Genomic DNA, 22,469 nt, shown 5'->3' with positions numbered 1-22,469 from the left:
CTATTTGCCTTCAGGATTTAATTCCAAAGGGGAAACTCCTAGCTGGGTTTGAATTATATCAGTTGTGACCTCACTTGGAACATTTCTGGTCATCCAGACTAGGGCTGCAACTAGTGACTATTTTAACAGTCGACTAGTTTCCAATATGAATTCAATTATGTTGCAAATGATAATAAACACAAGAAAAATGGGTACAATGAAAAATACATATTTAATTGAACATACTCCGGATTCGTACAACGGTTAAATAAAAATCCCTCTCCAAAACCAATTAGGTGCAGCGCTCGGTCAGTAGAGACATCAATCCCTTAATAAACCTCTGTCCATTTTTATGGACTGGCAAATTAATAATCAATTAAATTCTTGTAAACTTTAACATCACTGTGAACCAAGAAGAGGAACATTAGCAGCAGTAGAACAGGAAATAAAACAAATATGATGTCCATTTTCTGAAGAGCATTCAGTGGTCAACAGGGTTGGGTAGGGTTACTTTAACTTGATTAGTTTCAATTACTTTTGGATTACTCCAATACCAAATATGCTAATAAAAGACAAAATAAACTAAATATGAATAAAATTATGACTCACAACACGTGGTAAGCTTTCTCTCCTGGCTTTGATCTCTTTGATCTCCGGCAAAACTAACATAAAATGCGACAGAAACAAAATGAAAATAAATCCAAACAGCTTGCCAACATAATTTTTGCCGTTCCATGTATTCCGTTACTCCCCAAGCCTTCACAAAATTTCGTAATTGTATTCAAAGTGAATTTCCCTTCGGGGATGAATAAAGTATCTATCTATCTATCTATCTATCTATCTATCATATTTAGTTTCCTTTGTCTTTTATGAGCATATTTGGTTTTGGAGTAATCCAAAAGTAATTGAAAGTAATCAAGTTAAAGTAACCCTACCCAACCTTGATGGTCAGCTACAAAACAAAAGAACTTAACGATTCTCAACAGTTTGAAATCAAACGGATTTAACAACTGACATTTGTTCTTCGGACTGCATGCATTTAATTTCAAACACTTTTGTCAGGCACAGTCTGGCATAATGCGCAAGCTACCTCTTTTTTATAGAAAAATACAACATATGCGTATAAAATGTACAATACATGTCATTGTGTCAGGACCAGAACAAAGATAGGACCCACTTGTGTTACGTTTCTCTCAGTTTTATTGGGAAGAAAGGAAATAATTGCACACACGATCCGGTGATTGCTGGTCACGGGAAGCAGGTCGCTCTGAACGCGGAAGTGGCACTTCCGTGGCGAGCGAATGCTTTGTCGGGAACGAAAAAAGGGGTTAGTAGCCGGGACAGAGAGCAAAAAACGTGGTCGGGATCAGCAACGAGTCAAAAGCCAGGAGAGGAGAGTAGACGTGGTCAAGATAAAAAAAAACGTGTCAAACAGACGGGAGCAAAAACAGGAGTGAGGCAGGGTCGCAAAGCTTGCCGAGAGTAAACTGAGTTTCGCATATAGACTGACAACAGGTTATAGAAAGACGTGGACATAAATATTGACAGGGAGTCAATCAGAGTCTGAGGAGAATTGGCGCCAAAGGAGCAGGCACAGGTGAAGCATATCTGTAATCATGACACATTGAGACTATGGGCCCGGTCACACAACCGCTTGCGTCTGTATCGCGGGTAAAATTTTGCGGGTTTTTTTTGCCCGTGGTTGCCCGCGATGGAAAATGCGCAAAATTGGCCAACCCGCTGTTCATCGGTGGTAAAAGTATCACTTTTGAGCAGGTAACATGTTTATTTTGCCTTTTTCTATTCAAATCGCTCGTATTGAAACTGTTATGCACTCTACCATAGAGCTTATTTCTGCATAATAAGCTTTACGGTAGAGTGGATAACAGTTCTCAAAAGTGATTTATATACGGTGTGCATTACCGTTCGATTACGTTCACAACAAAAACAAAGACGGAATGGTTTAAGTTGTATTACATTCCCAACAAATGCAAGACGAAGTGGATTTGGTTATATGTTTGCCATTATATTCCCTAAAAGTGATATAAAAGTGAGATAAAATGAGGTAAAAGTGGTTGTAGTAGCGAGGGGATGCAAATCTCGGCAGGGATGCATTTCTCGGCATAACACCGGGCTGTAGAAATCATAACCGCTCAAGACACAGTCCCGTGAAGATCAAGATTTCAAGCTATGGCACCGAAGAAGCCAATATGTTATTATTGTAATAGTTTTTCATTTTTATTTTATTATCTTGTTATGAAATGAAAATAAATGTCAAGAAATAAAAATGGATTAAGACGAGGTCACTACCGTGACGGGGATCCATGTTCACCCCTTGACGTCTCGAGCACAACTGACGTGTGCTCTGCAAATCGCGCTGTATATACGCGGAGAAAGGTGTTTGACCGTCACTCGCGTAACACGCTAAATCCACGTGATAACACCGCGATACAGGCGCAGAACATGCTATGACCGTGCTCCACCCACGATTACCCGCTGAAATTTCGCGTCCTACCCACGTGTAACCACGCCCTGGCCGCGGCCATAGCACGTCGTTCCGCGTCATTTCCGCGTCATTACCTCGTATGTACCACGTGTGCCGCCCGCGGCTAACACGTGGTCTAAAGTTTTGAGCAGCGCAAAAGTTTTTCGCGTGTGAATTTCCGACCGCGAGTAAAGCACTGCTGTATCTCGTCTATATGGCGATCTCAAAGCGTCCAACAGCATCTTCTTCACGGGCAGAAATTTCTGGCCGTGATTCAGCCTCGATACGCCCGTGAAAGGCTGTGTGACCGGGCCCCAAAGTTTTGGGCAGCGCAAAACTTTTTCGCGCTGCCAACCGCGTGTGAATTTACGACCGCGTGTAAAGCACTGCTGTATCTCGTCTGTATGGCGATCTCAAAGCGTCCAACAGCGTCTGCTTCACAGGCAGAAATTTCTGGCCGTGATTCAGCCTCGATACAGACGCAAACGGCTGTGTGACCGGGCCCTATATTAGCCCAAATGTTACTTGGATCTCACCAAAGGGGAGTCAGACTTTGTTTCGTTCAACTGTCCGATGTGCTTCTTAAATGTTAGTGCGTTACCGAGCTACTCCCATGATGCGCAAGGTCAGCTTTGTAAGTAGTCTTTTTACTGGCCGTGTCCAGGCTAAAATGCTACAAACCTTTTAAAGTTTTGATACGTGCAGTTGAGGTTGGTGCCACCATTTTGGTATATTTATGTTTCTACTCAAGGCAATGATGCTATTTCGCATGCGCTAATCTCAGCAGAGATTATATTCCTGTAGAGATGCCTCTGTTGGGAAAACGGGTTTGGCGTTCCTTCAAAAAAAATATTGATTTGAATAGAAAACAAAAATACATGAACTGTCATACAAACATGTTTTTTCAAAAATACTCATAGGTCAAGAAATTTGTATTTATTTTACAAGACATAAGGCACACCTCAAAGGAAATTACCTCATCTTCTGCCATCTTGCTGCTAAGGGTACACCAAAAACCTTGCGGAAGGCCAGAAAAAAAATGGTGCGGTTTGGTCACTTCGTGTTTTTTTAGTTTGTCATCTTGTGCTTTGAAATAATCGTTTTTGGTTGGACAACACAAAACAGGGACATCTAGTGGTCAAATATTATACAGTGTCCCTTTAAAATGAGAAAATACATCCGTGTTATTTTATGGTTATGCTACATGTTAAAACACCTAGGAGTTAAATGAGCTAAATGTTTTCCAAAGGGGTCTGAATTCATTTTGTTATGGTGTATTGCCACTTACATGCAAGCATAACAGCTTTACCATGTCTGCATTGAATTCTGGGCTCTAATTGTCCTGAGTCTGCAGACCTTGGATCCCTGCTGGGTTTATATTCAATAAGCACTTCTTAGAAGTATTCAGGACCTAAAGAGTTCCGTGATTTATAAACCAGTAGCAGAACTTTATTTTCCGTTTTCCGAGGAACTGGGAGTCAATGCCTTTAGAACTAAGATGTTATGATAGCACAAATGCCTTTGACTAGAAACAAATGGCAACTCCTTTCTATTGCCTCTACTGCTTCAAAACGGGCGGTTTTAAGTTCAGAGCTTTGGGGGTGTAGAGCACCCAGATTGTCTTTCTGGTTTATTTTTTTATTTGTATTTATTTTTTTATTTCAGGTAAAGTGATTCAGGATGATTCAACACTGTTCAAGAGTGTCACTGCCCATTTGTGAACATCACATTGCATTTAACTGTGTAGCGCTGACAACTATATACAAATAAATTAGGAGAAGGATTTGTGTATTTCTTTACAGTTACCGTGGTTAGTAGACCTCAGTTTTAAGAAAATATATAATTTTCGTGAGAACCCCCCAAAAACGGGCTGGTTATGCCAATGCTTCAAAACAAACTAAAAGTGTCCATTCTTCGCAATGAGTGTCATTTGTAGTTTTTCCCAACGCGTTGGCAACTCTTACTCACTTCCTCAAAAATCTAGCTAGCCAGTGTTTCCTACCGCCACATTCCCACAGCCCGTTGCGGCAAAAAAATAAGCTTCTCCATATGAGTCTCCCCTTATGAAAACGATGCGAGGAGAGCGAGTGGCACTTTCAAAGGTGTGCGTCTGGCAAAGGGTCGCCTTTCTACGCTGGATTCCTGTGGTCTGGTCAGGACCCAAAGCTGCTGGAGAATTGGGAGGGAAAATTTTCCCTTTGAACTGCATGGCTGTCTGCCACTGTGCTCAGTGGTAATGACTTTACCAATGTTGACTTTTTTTTCTTCTTAAAGCAGCACACACATACAGAGCTTAGCAAAAGTATTTGCTCCTTAATACGTACGTTTTTGACATATTGCCATATTTCAGGCTTCAAACTTCTAGATAAAAAAAAAAACCCAACTATTTTCTAATAATCAACAACATGCAAGACAGAATTATGAAAATAAACCAAATTTATTCAACATTATATATAGTACTAACAAATGAAAAATAGAAAAGTAGGTGTTGCAAAAACATTACCCCCCCTATGAGATAATACTTTGTTCAACCTCATTTTGCTGCGATCACAGCTACATGTCTTTTTGGGTATGTCTACAGGTTTTGCACATCTTAAAACAGAAGTTTTTGCACATACTTTTTCTTAAAAAAGGTCAGGTTCCTTGAGCTTTGATGGTGATCGTTTGTGCACAGCATATTTTAGATCTTTCCACAAATGCTCTGGATGACTGAGGATTGGACTTTGGCTTTGCCATTCTAAAACCTTTTATATTGTTAGTTTTAAATCTTTCCATTGCAGATTTTTCTTTTTGTTTAGGGTTGCTGTCCTGTTAGAAGGTAAACCTGTGCCGCATTTTCAGGTTTCTAGTAGACTCCAACAGATTTTCTGCCAGAATCACACTATATTTGGCTCCTTATGGGGTTGGGCAATATTTTAGCTAGACAGTGGATTCACTTCTTTGCCTGTTATATCTCCATGGGAATATTTTTTTTCCCTTTCTGAATGCTAGAGAGAGTCTCCCGATTGGTCACACACTACTAGGAGGATGACTCACCCTGCTTCTTAAAATCTGAAGAAATCTGATGAGGGGATTTACTGAAGTCAATGTGTAAGTGTTTAGTAAGCATAAACCTAGAATAGCATTATTCATTTGCATAGCTAACCCCCTGTCCTCTGCCCACCCGTGCTCCTCATCCTGAGTGTTGGGTGTGTTACTGAAAAACAATAATTAGTTTCAGTTACTCCTTACTTCATTTAAAATGTAATTCAATTAGTCCCCCCCTCTCCTCCAAATGACTGACAGTAAAAATTAGCACTTTACTTTAAAAGTAGCGATCTAGGTACAAACTACAGTATGTACTTGCATACTGTATGTCACAAAAGTTATTACACCCCTCACATTTTTTGCAGATATTTCATCATAGTGTTGGTAGAACAACACTGACGAAACATCGCTTTGACACAATAAAAGGTAGTCTGTGTAAAGCTTAATTGCTGTGTAAATTTATTTTAACCCTTGAAAACCCCAAATATAGCCATCAACAGCTAAACCTCGTTGCAACAAAAGTGTGTACACTGTACAGCGAAAGTTCCTGAAGTGTATGGTCTAAGTACTTTCAGGTTGACCCCCCACCCCTTCAGTCTCTGCACCAATGCTGGCTGGTAGCACTCCTGTGCCTATGTTTTTTAGATAGCATTTGGGTGTGACACTTTGCACACTTAGCCAGCTCCTTTGGAAATCCAACACAAGCCCCGTTGTGAGTTCTGATTTTTTAAAACGCTGGAGGATCTTGGTCACTGTACTGCAAAGCATCATCAATGTTAGCAATCATCATGTAGCCTTGGACAGCCTAATGTAGTGCCAAAATTATTTATTTTAAGGTCCCCAGAGATTTCCTTGCCACGGTGTGCCATCTTGGGAGTTTCAGTGACCAGTATGACAGAGTTTACAACAAATTTAACGCACCTGCTCCCTTTTCATACCTGAGACGTAGTAAGCGTGACAAGTTACATGGCAAGCAGTGCTTTGTTTGGATATATAGGGGTGTAGTGTCTTTGGGGTGTATTGATGGCTATATTTTGAGGTCTATTTATAGGGTAAAATACATATACTCTGCTATATAAGCTGTACATAGATTTGTCATTACGCCAAAGCAATGCTTCTTAAGTGTTGTTGTAATAAACATAATTCAATCTCTGCAGAAATGTGAGGGGCTTACTCACTTTTATGACATACTGTAGAACCGGATCTCCTAAAACTACTTTAAATGGCTGCATAATAAAATATGTACTATAAACGTGTTACGTATTTTTTTGGCTTTTGTAATCTTAAAAACTTGCAAACATACACATACACTCCATATCTATTTTGTCTCTAGGCTTCAAACCACTCAAAGATTTCAATTTCTGGATTTTGTCCAAAACGTTTTGCGGCTGTGTGTGCAGGCTCAGTCACATCACAGGGGAACACACATACGCTTGACAAGACTTAAATCTGTAATTAATAAAGCCATGCGCGTTCGGCACGCAGATGTGGCGGGTGTCAAACCGCTCTAATGCATTTGCACCAAGCGAGGCAGTAGGTTAGGGAAATGGTTTCCTCTGTACAATGGGGTGTCTGTCAGTCTGTGTTGTTTCAGAAGGGGGCCTCATTCCCCTTTTCCCTTTTGTGCCCCATGTACATTCTTAATTTAACGTGGGAACGACACACGCCAATCCAACGTGCCAAAGGGTTTCAGATTTGCAAAACTTTTCAAAACTTTGTTACGCCAAAGGGGAGAGATGTCAAAAGTACAAAGGTCCAGTACTTAAGTTATATGTGGTGTTACTAGTGTAAGAATCTACTGTCATAAAAGTAGAAGTTGTAAGTAAAACTACAAAAATACCAACTTGAAATCGTATAAGTGACTAGAATTAGCAGTAGCAGTAGCTCAGTAGGTAGAGCGCTCGTCTTGGGATCAAGAGATCGCAGTTCGAATCCCGGCTCGTCCGTGTTACATGTCGAAGTGTCCTTGGGTAAGACACTGAACCCCTAATACCCCCAATAAACAGGTTAGCGCCTTACATGGCTGCACGGCCGCTATTGGGAAATGTGAAGCACACTGTAAAGCGCTTTGGGAAGTCATTGACTTGAAAAGGGCTATATAAATGCAGATCATTTTATTTCATTTCATTTCATTTCATTTCAAAAGACAAAAATCTATCCTGATGAAATTTCCAGTTTCCTAAACCCGGAATATAATTGAAAAGGACTAATAGAGCAGAGGGGAATTGTGATTAATCTGTTTTGCATGGATTAGTAAGATTTTGTTCCTTTTTAATAGTATTATCTTACCTGTAACTATGGCTTTTTACAGCATATTTGCATGAACACATGTTTTTTTTATAGATATAGCAACCAAGGAGTAGACTATGTTTCCCTATAGCATTCAAACAGGATCCGTAAATGAATTTTCAGTTGTAGCATTAAGCTAGCGATGTTTTAAACATTAGGCATGTTTCATATTTAAATATACATTAGATGAAATTTTTGTGTGTTTAGTTTCAAAATTACCTTTATAGTGTCTAAAAGATTTAAAAGGTTGTAACCTCCATCTTCAGCCTCTTTCAAGTCAAGTCAAGTCAAGTCATTTTTATTGGTATAGTCCTTAATCACAAATAGTCTCTAAGGGCTTCACAAGTTATTACATATAAGAAGTTTAGGTTATCCATATGCTATAGAGTAGAAGTGAGTTTTAAGCTTAGATTTAAACATTTCCACTGAGGTTGCAGATCGGATCTCAGGGGGAAGAGCATTCCACAACACCGGTGCCCGGATGGAGAACGCTCTCGAACCAGCGGAACACTTCTTGGCTCTTGGGATCACCAGGAGACCGGCGCTCTCGGAACGAAGGCTTCGGGCCGGGACATAGGGGGAAATCAGATCTGAAAGATATGAGGGGGAAAGTCCATGTATGATTTTGTATAGTAATAGGAGAACCTTAAAATCGCATCTTAGGCTAACAGGGAGCCAATGCAGGTTAGCCAAAATTGGGGTGATGTGATCGTACTTTTTTGTCCTTGTTAAAAGCCTCGCTGCAGCATTTTGTACCAGCTGAAGACTCTTGAGTCTGGTCATCGGAAGACCGGAAAGTAGTGCATTACAGTAGTCGAGGCGGGAGGTAACAAACGCGTGAATTATGATTTCCGCATCCGACTGAGAAAGTATAGGACGAATTTTAGCAATGTTACGGAGATGGAAGAAAGCGGTTCTAGTAATTTTCTTCACATGTGTTTGAAAGGACGGATCGGGGTCGAAAATGACACCTAAATTTTTAAGTGAGTCGCTCTGTGTGATGTGGCAATTGTCTATGTTCACAGCGGTTTTAGAGAATAAGTCACGGGACTTAGATGGACCAATAACTAACATTTCAGTCTTTACTTTCAGTGTCATGTGAAGCGAGAGTCAATATAATAATAATAATAATAATTTCCTTGTATTGTCATTCTGTGTAACAATGTACACAGAACGAAATGTCGATTGCACCTGACCCGTTGTAGCGAGCCGATGCAGCCGCAGCCAACAGAGGGCGCCGCCGACCACTTTTTAAGTCTTAGGATGCTGTCATATGTTTTTTTTCTCAATAAAAAATCTACAAGGTGAACAAATTATTTTTCATATATATATATATATATATATATATATATATATATATATATATATATATATATTTTTTTTTTTTGTTTTTTTGTTTTTTTGTTTTAAACAATGAGGATATAGTATTGTAATACTCCTCTATCTGAACGTACTACTTCTACTGCTGGTTGAGGGCTATTGTTAGGTGTTTTTGTTCCTACCTGACAGCCATTTTTAAAAAATGTTGAACTGCCTGTCAAAGAGCATGGCCGGCATGAGTAGTGAGGCGTACATGTACCTGCATTCCTGCCATTCCTCGTGAATATCGTCCACCGGCAGGGGCTTTCCTCAGCCCTGCATGGACGCTCAGATGAGAACAAACAGGATGTCGGCTTCACAGGAATGAAGGAAGACTTCCTTTCGCTGATTCCCGAGCAATCTCAGCAGTTATTTTTAAACTCATTCCCTTGCACTTCTGTTCATGGTTCTTTGGTTTTTCATGGTCAGGGAAGCCAGCTGATTAAAGGCCATTCACATAACTGTCTTTCAGGTTCACTCAGAGTACATTCTAAATTCTGTGAACATCTGGCTGTGTAAGATATTTGATTCTTAATTGGTCAAACTCATTGCAGGGATTACAGTTTCAAGCTTTAAGAGACAAACATGCCATATATTCCACCCAAAAGAGAAACATCTGCCATTTAACCCCACTTTTGATAAAAGGCCATCAGACGGAAGTCGATGAAATAAAAGCTAACAGTAAGTTAAAGTTCTCTAGCTGATTAAAATAAAAGTTGGCTCAAAGAATGTTTCTTACAGCTATTACTAATGTAATTTGTGTTTTTAAAACAGGTAAGCAAGCAATTGTCACCAGTTTTTATCATCTTCAATCAACGGCATTGTCAAAATTGCCACCCGAGAGAGCCTGTGCAAGTATGTGCATTTCGTGTGAAGCGCGAATAAACTCTTGTATTTTTCATCTTTAGGGGGGTTTGGGTTGGCAATTGGACTGTATTTGAAACAGTCCTTTTCTTGCTTTTACCATTTTCATTCGAGACTGAAGAAAACCGTGTGCATGCACATGAAATCGCACTCGTGATCTCAACCCCCCCATATATATATATATATATATATATATATATATATATATATATATATATATATATATATATATATATATATATATATTCACACATATATTTCCATATTAATATATATACTTTCCACTTTTTAAGAACACCTCAAATGGTGGACCCCACTTTTAAGTAATATTATTGCTTTTTTATTTTAGGGAAGAATACAGTAAAATCTAAAATTTGGTTAAGAATATAGTAAAATTCCAACTTACAACAAAATTATTAACCTAAGTGAATAACCTCCTCAGCCACAGTGACCACAGAAGATAAGAGTAACATAATATTATCAATTTTGGCGACATTATAATCTACACTTAAAAAAACAAAATGGAAAAACACAAAACTAGTGGAAGGAATTCATTTTCTAACATTTATGACAGTGTGCCATCAGATTTTTTCATGAAACAAATTGTGCCTGAGGTCAAAAAAAGTTGAGAAACACTGATCTGTACTCATTGCATTCTCTACCCTCATGATAATAAACACCAGTAAAAAAATTAAACAATCCCAGACTGCTTTGTGTGCGGTCACATTCTCCAAATTCAATAGTTTATGTCCAAAAATACATAGAAAATCTACGTCAAATCACCATATAAGACATACCTGCTCAAACCTGTTGATAAATTGCTAAATAAGTTTGAATGTGACCATCCCAGTGCTCTGTTTGCAAACAAGCACAGGGGCTATAGAATCGCTCAGTTTTTATTGCTTTGTTTGGTTACAGCCCTTCAGTACAAGTTTCCTGCTTTGTTGTGGCCATCTTGTTCAAATGACCAAAATAAAGAGCCATCACCTGATCAGATGTCTGGCTAGAGAAAGGGTGGCAGTATTTTCTCACACTCTTGGCACTCCCCTTGGTGCTAAAAGCAACACCCATGATTCATTTGGGCATTGTTCCGCAAAATGTGTAAAGATACTTGCGGTCATGTTACAGGCTGCATCCTTTAGAATAAACCTGACATGAGTCAGATGGGTCAGTTTTTGATTTCCTGTCAAGTTCCAAAATTCCACAAGGACAAACTCCTCCCTTTGCATTCACAAAGAGAGGAAAAGAGAAAGTCATTAATAAGCCAGCAGGATGAGTATGGTGAGGGCCAAATATGTCATAAATGTGATGTCATTCTCAAGGGTCGCATGACTTGTTGACGTCATCGCCCATGTCGCCCATTGTTCCCAGATACATGCAGTTTGGCATCCTGGGGGGGTTGTTTTGTTGTGTATCTAAATTGTTCAAACCTCACATTGTTTATTTGCTGTTAATAGTGTCAATAAAATTGTTCAAACCAAAAAATCTGTAAGTCTCTGTAAGCTATTTATACCATTTTCGTTTTCTTCTACATTTATTTCTACAAGACATAATCCATTTGAACTACATCCAGGCAAAGCTGGCACAGCTCTTGCACGTTTTTCTTATTTTGGTAGCCTGAAATATGCTTAGTTAATAGCCCCATATCCATTCTGTTTTTTTTTTGCCTCTTTGTTGGCTCCACTTCCTGGCATGAATCAGCTTCACTTTATTTCTTCATAGGCAATTTCCTGCTTTGAAACAACAAACATTTAGAGACACGTCTCATTTCACAATATAATCTGCAGTACCTTTATTAATAGATATTTTGCTGCTCTTTTTAATTAAGAACATATACCGTGCTTATCCGTGTATAAGACGCACTTTTTTTATTTTTACCTCAAAACGACCGAGAAGTTAAGGGGTGTTCTACACATGAGGTTTTAAATTTGTATATTACAATATTTGTGGAATGATTCAGTCAATAAATATCGCTTACAACAATGGAAAAACAATGATTGCACGTTGGCATTAGATTTTATCTCATTCCCACACTATTTTTACTCAGTACAATACAAGAGATGAATGTTAAAGAATGGAGAAAGCAAAAAGTCATCCTGAGAGATAGAAATAAACACAAAAAAGGATAACATGGGAAAAAAACCTTTTGGTGTATTTGATGATGGAACAGTTTTAAAAGGACATTAAAATAAATAAATTGTAAATTTTATGATTGTGTTGTGTTCCGAGTGTACTTTCTTAAGACACCTTAAAAAAAGTTTGTTTTTTGTCTCATCAGTCAACAGAATATTTCACCAAAATCCTGAGGATAATCAAGTTGCTCTTTGGCAAATGTGACACAACTCTTTGTGTTGTTTTGTGACAGCACTGGTTTATGCCTTTGGCTTTGTGACCTTTTCTAGACTGAGTTCAATCACTTTTTTCCTAATTTCTGCTGGAATTTCTTTAGATTCTGGCATGTCAATTGTGTTCTTTAGATTTTGTAGACTACTTCACTTTGTCTAACATATTCAATAAGTGATTTATTGATTCAACCTAAGTGGTGACAATCAGTTTTTGGTGTGGCCTGTGGAATTGAACTTTTCTTTTTTTACTTTTTCCTAATAGGCCAGCTAGGCCTACATTTTTATGCCTTAATTAAATTGTATAAAAAAAACGGATTTCTTTGGGTTGTCTCTATGTGATATTAAAATTCGTTTGATGTTGCAAAAAACACAGAATTTAGGAGGGAGGCGGATACCTTCTTACAACACAGGAGGTACAGTGTGTGTGTGCGTGTGTGAGTGTGTGTGTGTGTGTGTGTTAGTGGGTAAAGTGTGAAGCACATTGTAAAGTGCTTTGGGAGACCATTTAACGTTGTATATCAGTCTTCTCTCTGCCGCAACCTGAATTTGATCCATCCAACCGCAATGTTTGAGCTGAAAAAAATGGTTTATGCCGATTTTTATTGGAAAATAAGGGATTGCCGATACTATCTGAACTGTATAACAGAGATGACACTTGTGCTAATGTACACTGAGGTCCTTGACCCATCCTAAAGTAGAGACCCCGCTTCTGGGCCCCACCCAGATGAGCAGACGTTCGGATTTGTATGGGATGAAGCAGGCCGTCTGGGTCCGTGTCTGGGCCGCCCACTCTTTTCCCTTGAAGCTGATGACAACTGTGTCTCGCCTGTGAGAAAACGGAAACACACTTTGTGTTTCCAACGGTGATAAAGCCTCAGCCACACACTGTAAAAATATATTAGGAACCATTATGGGCAGGGAAATAAATAACCCAAAAAATAGTGCATTTTTCTTAAGGTCACTGGTAAAAACATTAGTGGAAGCGGATTATTATAATCGAAAACAATTCCTGTGTTTATATTTTTTTGTGTATGTGTCGCAAGGAAAATGGGCTCTGTGAGAAAGGGGCATTTCCACTGAAGTAGGAGTGGAAAATTAGTGCTGTAAAAGAAGCAGTTGTTGATACACAAAGAGCCTTAATTCATTACAGGTGAGCCAGACAGGCAAATTTAGAATTGCATCTGCTGTAGTCTATGCAGAAGATTGAAGCACACAAAATGTGTTATATAAGGAAGTGCAAAGCTCCATGACTGGACGATGCAAAGTTGGGTTGTCCAATCGCATATCACTACTTTGATTGTGCACCATCGGAAACTGCTTTCCTCTCCAATTGTGCGTTCCCACAGGTCTAAAGAAATCTAAAATGAAAATAATGATATTATGTGTTTATTGAATTGATTTGAAATCATTTATAGGGTTAGATGCATGTTCCTGTCATATTCACTAAATGATACATGGCGCTCAGCCTTCTTAACAGAGGAGAGCAACAACTGATTGGTTTCATTAAAATTGCAGATTTAACTGGACCACAACTTGAACCTGCTCCCACCAGGTCAAAATTGATTCCTCCATAGCAAAAGGTCCTTAACTTCTCTGTGTCCAGACCAGTGTTGAGCTGGCCCCTGAAAAACAGTTATTAGTCACAGTTACTTAATTAAATAAGTAACTCCATTAACCTCTCAGATTACTGACACTCAAAAGTAGCAAATTACTCTGTAAGTAACTATCTAATTACCAAAACCGCATATACTAACATTCTCACCTTTTTCTCCCATTTTTTATTGAAAGGTAGAATATTATATTTCTAGTCTGCTTCTACACCACACAAGTTTAGAATAAACAATCTGGAGTGTTGATTCAACTATATGTACGACATTTGGTAGGACACATGGAAAAGATTCAGATTCAGATATACTTTATTGTCATTCTTGTACACGTGTATACAGAACGAAATGTCGATACATTTGACCCGCACAGTTTCCTTGAATGTACAGATATAAATAAAATGTTGTATTGAGTTGGAGTATTGAAGTACTAATAATATACTAAATAGTTATAGCTATGTATAGGATTATACAGTAGTGCAAAGAGTGCAAGATGAGCAGCTAACCAGATGTGCAAAATAAGTACTGATACTGTAATCTTAAAAAAAAATCTTAAAGTGTTTTCAGTATTCTGCCAAGAATTTTTATTATGTATGTAAAACATAGCTGAAAAGTAAAGATTGTTTTGGGCATTAATATCTTGGTTTGTATTATAAACTGGCAAATAAACCTCCTGTAAGTATTAACTCACACAAAAGGGCTGGATTCGTCTGGCACATGTTCATTTATTCTAAGAATGGAGGAGTAAAATACCCTGTAGGAAAACATTTATTTCTCTTCTCCAGTCTCTCTGGGATCTTCCAGCAGGATTTGAAGGTCATAAAGTCAGCTCAGGCAATGTCATAAATCAGCTGGGATTAGAAAGCCATTCAGTTAAGGGCATTTGGACTAGCCCGACTGAGTCACCTCCCCATGCCTGCCCCCCTATGAGCAGGAGTCTGAGTATGATTGCAGACCCCCATCCGCACAACCTCTTTACCCGTATTGAAAACCTGAAACCCGCTAGTGCTTGATTTTAAGACTTTGCTTTTTCCTCAGCCATTCTATTTTCTATATGCCTGCAATTAGTATCTGTTGTCAAAATCCGGTTCCATTGAGACCAATTTCTGTCGTGTCGTCATGCTTTATCCGTCAAAGTTGTGTGATGTAATCATTTCACGTCTCACCTCGCTCTTACTGTGTGTGATGTAAGATCCAATAACAACAAGCACTAATCCGCGATTTAGCTGCCATTATTTGCTCACGCTTTGCTCTTCCTGTGGCACCACGAGGATGAAATTCCAGGTTGCAATTAATTTTGAAAATATTCTGGTGCTTTCTAACAAAATAGTTTAAACTCATTTTTTCCTTAGACATGCCAGACAAATATTTCAAACACAATAGCAGTACCTTATAATGACAAAAGCAGAACTCTTTTCTACAAGGAGCAGTTAGGCATTTGATCAATAATTCGAGAAATATAACCCCATTTTTCAAATTTACTGTCAAACTAAACGTCATACAAACACATTTTTTAACAACATATATTTCCAACAACTTCTATATTTACTTTGCTTTGTTTGAATTGACATTTTTTGTCTGCTTTATTTTTCAACACATTCTCCATTAAAAGAGAATACGTGAACAATTTTGCTAATGTTTTTCTCTAGTTAAAACTTTATTATAGTAATTATACTACAGACAATTTGATTTTTCTTATATTATTTTATTTCTTAAAATTAAGTCTTCCAAAACAAGTCTAGTAAGTTGATTGTTGACTGACAATTGGGATGGATTCGCGAATGGCTGTCTGTCTATGTGTGTCCAATGATTGGCTGGCAATAGGTCTCTGGCAGAGATGTCCAAACTTTTCAGAAAGTGTGCCTAATTTTGGTAAACTGAAAAAATGAGAGGGACAACTATTTAGCTTAGCATTCTTTGAACAGTCTCTACAAAATTAATCCTCCGTGAAAGGTTTGCTGTGCTTGGTGATCTGCGTCTCAACCTTGTAGCTCGCCTTTGTAGCATTTTCATTTGACATGCAGGGTCTTGTGAAAAAGTGCTGCTGTGCCATTAAAACAGCTTCCAGGTGCTTCACCTTTCACAGCGTTTATTTCCAGTTAACATGTGGTAGTCAGCATGTTTTGTTAGGCAGTGCCTCTTGATATTATATTCTTTAAAAACAGCCACAGTCTCTCGGCAAATTAATCAAACGCAGTTGTTTTGGATTTTGGTGAAAAAATAATCCAATTTCTACTAGTCCTTGAAGCGGTGACCCTCACAGTCAAATTTCATTTTGTATTTACAGTTGCCATGTCAGAAATGGGGTGGTATAAAATTCTCACAGAAACCCAAGGGCAGGTGGCCAAACAGCTTGAGCCATCATCTTTATTTTTTGTACAAATTCATTTTTGCCGCGGTCAATATTAATGGTGGGCCACGAATTATTAATTTCATGACATAGGCCGCGGGCCAGTAAAAAATTGATCACGGGCCAAACTGGCCCCCAAACCGGACTTTGGGCCTGGTTTATGGTGTGCCCTGCCTTCTGCTCGATGGTTGTTTTCGTGAGCATTTCAGGAAGTGGAGTAGCTGCTGGGGCTTCCCTACCATAGCTCTGGTGTTGGCAGACTAGAGGAGGTCATAGGAAATGATCACACCTTGGAGTTTGAAGGAATTTACTCCACACTTTATCCCTGCATTGATGATGACTGGAGCTGGGTCCATGCTTATCCGCCTGTAGTATGACTTCCTGAGATGTTATGGTGTTCATTATGAGTTGTTTTTTTCCGAACACCATGTTTCAGTGTAACACCTCTCAGATCGCTGCCTCATTCCCATCATAGACAAGACCTACTAAGGGAGTGTCAACAACAAACTTTACAATTGTGTTTTCAGGGTGGGTCAGTGATCAGTTCGAGGTGTAGAGGGTTCATAGTATGGGCTCAGCATACATCCTTAAATTGAGTCGGGCTCAGTGTTAGGCTGGCCGAGCTTCACAGACTGTGTGTGGTTAAAAAAGAAAGTCTATAATCTGGCGGTGGATGGAGGAGAGACCTGGGTGGGAAAGTTTCTCCATTAGGATGTGCAGGATGACGGGGTTGAACGCCGAGCTGAAGTCCAGGAAGAGCATCCTGACATAGATCCCTCCATTTCTGCAAATAAAAGACAGTAACACTAGGCTATTTTGCTATCAAGTAATGGGTGCAGAAGCTGCCCGACTTACGAACGAGTTAGGTTCCGAACGATCGTTCGTGAGTTGAATTTGTTCGTAAGTTGCTTCAGTGCTATGTTTTGTATGTTTAAGGTTTATATAAGTATGTTTAAATCTTGTATAAGTAACCTGTATTGTTTTGTACGAAAGAATAAACATTTCATAAAATAATATGCTCTATAGAGATAAATAAAAGAGGTTTAACTTAATTTTGGGAGATGCGCTTCACGAGGTCCTCCTCCGTGGTAAAAAGTGTCCGCAAAAAAAGCGTTTCAACCATTTTCCCAACCGCATCAAGCTTCCTTATTCAACTTTCATTTCAAAGAGACCGTAAGTGTTTCTGAGTATTTTTGCATGAACAAGGAGCAATCCATTACCCACACAAAAAGACACGCTACATTGGTGGCAGCGGTGGGATTACAAGCAGGTGAAGGAGAGATGTTTACATACTAATTAGGAAGAGGAACCAGATTGTTTTACTTCCAGGTGGATGCTGGGTGACCTCAAACAATGCCACACGCGGGTAGTGGCACAAAGAAGCACTACAGTGATGTTCTGCACACAATACAAAATATAATTTACAGCAATGTCTGGATATTTTTCGACATCCCGAAAAAAATGTTTATATCTACCGTTTTATGTAAGTCAAATGGTCGTAAGTAGGGGAGCGTCCGTATATGTTTCTCTAAAGCTCAAAATGAACTTAGAAATTGTTTTGAAAACAGAACATTTTGTTGTTAGGTCTCTTAAGGTGCTATTCAGCATGGGCCACGGAGATGGAAAAAGATAGTGTTGCTAATCCAACCAGTTCATCAGGTTGAGTATTGTACTTGCGGTGTTCTTGAACTCGATTCCGCTCAAACAGAATCGGGGGCAAACCGCGACCCTGCCCGCCAACTATTGTTAGAGATTTTCTATGAGGAGTTGAAGAAAACTGTCTCAAATGTCAAAGGATGGGAATGGCACAGCACCAAATCAAAACAAAGCTTTGTATTGAATGGAGCCAGGTCAGAGCCAAAAGGCTCTTTGGGGGAGAAAACGTGGGTTGAACAGAGCATTTTTCACATTTCTGTAGTACTCTGCCTCTAAAACGTCTCTACTTCTTCCCTTGCTTCTTTTTTTAGCTTGTAATGAACACAGGAAGTGCCAAATTGTATTGCTGTGGGGTGAAGCAAAATTAAATTACCCCAATTCAATTACCTGGCTTCAAATGGCATATAGGAGATGTTTGTGTGTTTTTTGAGCTTGTCATTTGACCCTTTTAGGTTAGTTTTTTTTAATCTACCACCATTTGTATCTGGCCGTCTACACATTCATGCCTCGGGTGCTCAACTGACTGTTCAACTACTATGAAGAACAATTACAACATTTAATGGCTCCGCAGTGTCAGCCTCTGATGGTGTGCTTTTACATGACACATTTATTTACTCATTAAATCAGGTCAGAGTATACTGGGATGTTATTAGCTCCATGGATAATGTAACAGCTAAATAGGGCCTCATTGCTTTTGACAACATGACTTGCTAAGAAAACAAGACCACTTGCTTCCAGACCTGCACGGTTGCTGGTATCTAGATTTAATAGAGTTCTGTTTTTTTCTTGATCCATCTTGTGCTAGATAATCTAGGTGGATTTTACCTAATCCCCATTTATCTATTTGAACAAAAGAATGTTTTCCCCAATATTGTTGCAGTGACAAGTTTCCTGCTTTATGTTGATAAGGCTCATGGATCGTGATGAATATATCAAGCCAGAATAGAATAGATAGAATAGAATATACTGAGATAAACATAGGTAATATGTTTTCCAGAAGAATTAAATAAGAAGGAGTGGGGTTAGACAAGACCAGCAAGTTGTGATCAAATTTAGTTCTATAAACACCGCACATTCTTGCTGTAATTTTGGACATCTGGTACGCATGTTGCTTCTCTTTTTCCCTCCTGTGTGGCTTTTGCTAAACTCAAATTTATCAACATTTGCCATCTGCGCATTTGATTCATTTGCTTTAAGATGTGAATGTATTTTTGAACTGTTGTACTTTTACCATAGTATGAAGCAAGACATGTTATTCTTGATGATTAATTTTAAAATATGTATTTTAAAATAATAGTGCTTTTGAGATTGTGTACATCAACTGAAGTCCTCTCTTTTTTCTTTTGTGCTTTAAGAAAGCTTCTTAAAGATATTTGAATATGGTCAATTAAAATGTAAACAAATCAATGTTGGATCAAAGCACTATTCTGGACAAATATACTGAATATGTACTGAATTTCTATGTATATATATGATGACACTCTATTGAATGGAGAAACATTTCTGAAAGTGGATGCTAAAGTGAAGCACTAATGCTCTTTCGCTCACAGCAGGCATCGTGATTCATGAGCAGGCAATGTGGTTGCATTGCGGAAAAATTCAGCTGAAAACGCTCTAATGGGATATTCCCGTAACTGTCATGGGTCGTGTGTTTTCCATATGTTTGAAACACGTAGGGATGAGTAGGTAAACGTCATGTGATCATACATAATCCTGTCGCTCTTGAAGCCCAAGGCTGTGTTTTGTGGTCTCGGGTTAAAAGTCAAGTTGACCCATCATTTGTTGATCACGTTGATGCAGATGTAAAAGCGCGATGCCGGTACACATGGGTATAACCAGCCTGTTTTTGGTGCAGATTGAGCAAATTCAATCTAAGCACCCCCACAAATTGTAGTGGGAGTTTTGGTGTATTGCAGTGAGAGTATGTTATTACGGAAGTGTCATAATTCAATTTCTAAAAGGAACATATTATTATTATCATTAACAACTATACTACTATTCTTGTTGTTAAGCGTTGTTATTGTTGTTATTTTGCTGTCACCTTTATAGTATGAAAATGTATCACAATCTGGATCTATATTTATGTACATTGGTGATGATGGAAAAACCAAAACAAAAACTAAATAAATGAGGATACAATCACATAGAGATACATTTTAAAAGGAAAACAACAAACATGTACTGAACAACTTATAGTTATGGTAGACATGTGGGAGTATTGATGCTGGAGGTATCTGTCTCAAGCTCCCATTTCTTGTATGTTTACTCAGCAATTGGTGTTCCTGCTGCTTGGGAGCGGCACCCTCTAGCAGGTTCAAAGCTACTTTGTATGAAGGAAAACACACACCGAAAAACAGTGAGTTGATGATGAAATTGAAAATAGTGACGGTGATGATTTTTTTTTTCATTTTAAAAAATAATATTTGTTTGAAAAGTTTTACTCATTCAACATTCATTTATTAAAAACGGCCTTAAAACAAACATCCAATTCATGAAAATGTCCTTTAGAAAGTTATTTAAATTAAAATGATATAATTACAATATACATTTGGTATTGCTTTAAGTGAAATGAAAATGTGTTTTTAACAAATGTATAATTCTTCAAGTTTTTTTTTTTTAAAGCATTGAGGTTACATCCTGCTTATTAGTTGAATGACTTGATTTGTTGGGGTTTGTTTGTGTGTTTGTGTTGGGCATCAGTTGATACAAACCAGATATGAATTGCATCATTCAAAAGATGCAGCTCAGGAAGAAAACTAAACATTTTACTGTAATCTTGTTTTTATTGGGAGAACAATTTATTTCACAAGTATCAACACCAAGTCCACAACCTCATGTCGCAACTCAAAATCTCTATTTCCTACTTGCAATGTCAATGGGAATTGACTTTGGGTTGAATTTAGAACTTCATCTATAAATGAGATTATTTATGTATTTTTTTACTTATATGCTATTTATATAGTTTAAAATGGCTTACTGCAACCTAGGACACATTTTGGCCAAGGATACTATTATTTTTCAGCTCTCTTGGAAATATGAACAGTAAATCCTTGTTATGTTTGTGGATGCATGCTAGCTAGTATGCCAACTTCTTTATTTTTTCCGTTGTTTTTTCTTGTATTTAATCTTCAAATTTACCACTGTTGATGCATTAATGCCACCTTTACCCAAATCAGTGCTTCCAAAATAATTTCTGTCCAGCCCCCCTTGGATTAGGAATACCTCTTCCCCCATAAAAAAAACCTCAAGTGTTTCGGTGTAATGTCATTATTTGACAGATTAATTTATTTGGCTTTATGTTGTACGCTGCCAACACTTTTAAAGATAGCAAGCACACTGGTATTTCATAGTCTAACACGATTTTATCAGTGAAGCTGATTGCATCCTCTGCTTTGATAAACCTCCTCGTCTTAGCTTTCGTGAGACTTTAATTTTCATCTTTATCCCTATCTCTATCCGCCTGTCTTCTTATCCCTGTAAAATATTTTTCGTGGTGTCACTGGAGGGCTTGCAACACTTTGTGTCTACACTTCATACTCTTTCTATAGGCTATACATGTGCAAAGCGCGGCTGCTTCACCACTAAGTGGATACTCTGCTAATGAGAGCACTGTTGCCCCCTAACGTTGTGGAGGTGCAATTACATTTTGTTCTAGGCATTTAAAAAAAAGTACCCAATGTGAAACTATTCCCAGTGGAGGGGCAGCTTAGCGCCCTCCCTCCTCCCCCAGGGGCACATACCCCCCTATTTGAGAACTCCTGACTTATATGAATGTACTTCAAAAAGTACTTCTCCATAGTCAGAAGTAGAAGTTTTGCTCTCAATATCTGCTTTAATTTTATTAATACAAGTCATGAATCTGGATAGGTCACAAGATCCAACAATCTTTGAAGTAAAATAAAAAGTTGTCAGTCCCAATCTATCATCATGAAGTTGTAAAACATATATATGCCTTCAAACTCAAATAAAAGCTGTTTGCATTTAATTTAAGCAATACAAAGTGTTTTTCCCCAAGGTGTGGTGTTTTTTTTTTCTTTTTCGAACTGCATACAGCTCTTTTTGACTGTGGTTGTGGTTAAAGGGCAAGCGTGGCCTCAGTGCTAAGACGTGCTGTGACTGAGAACCGCCTCCCTCGGTAGGTTGCCGAAAGTCAACACAGGAAGTGAGATCATCGCAAAAGCCCCCTAAATTTAAACTGAAATCTGACGTTGGTAGCGTTGGCCTATAAAGTTTCTGCCACCCACTCATCCATTACAAATTGTAAAATTAACACGCTTTTTTTGTATGCCAGGCATGTTAACTCACTCACTAAAACCTTTACACCTATTGTATTGCTTTCTCAGAACTCTATGAACCTTCCCCCAGACAAAGCCCGGCTCCTCAGGCAGTATGACAACGAAAAAAAGTGGGACCTGATTTGTGACCAGGTACATTGGACTGAATGTTTACACACATTTTCAGTACGCTCCACCAAATGAACAAATAAAACTGCATCCATTCGTCTTGTTTGG

At 38.5% G+C, this 22,469-nt stretch overlaps 1 protein-coding gene across 6 annotated transcripts in view; it reads left to right on the top strand.

The window, feature by feature from the left end:
• fmnl3 (formin-like 3) overlaps positions 1-22,469 on the top strand; it is a 66,468-nt gene that overhangs the window by 8,204 nt on the left and 35,795 nt on the right. For all 6 annotated transcript variants that reach the window (XM_088331258.1, XM_088331257.1, XM_088331255.1 and 3 more), the window contains exon 2: positions 22,302-22,385. In XM_088331258.1, coding sequence (XP_088187384.1) covers positions 22,302-22,385 — 84 coding nt within the window. The remainder of the gene's footprint in view (positions 1-22,301; positions 22,386-22,469) is intronic.

The sequence above is a fragment of the Urocampus carinirostris genome, chromosome 3, assembly GCF_059441175.1.
Source record: "Urocampus carinirostris isolate Australia breed hairy pipefish chromosome 3, RoL_Ucar_1.0, whole genome shotgun sequence".
In the NCBI taxonomy this organism is placed as follows: domain Eukaryota; kingdom Metazoa; phylum Chordata; class Actinopteri; order Syngnathiformes; family Syngnathidae; genus Urocampus; species Urocampus carinirostris.
Note: the sequence above shows the minus strand (reverse complement) of the source record. Positions and strands in the feature narration are given on the sequence as shown.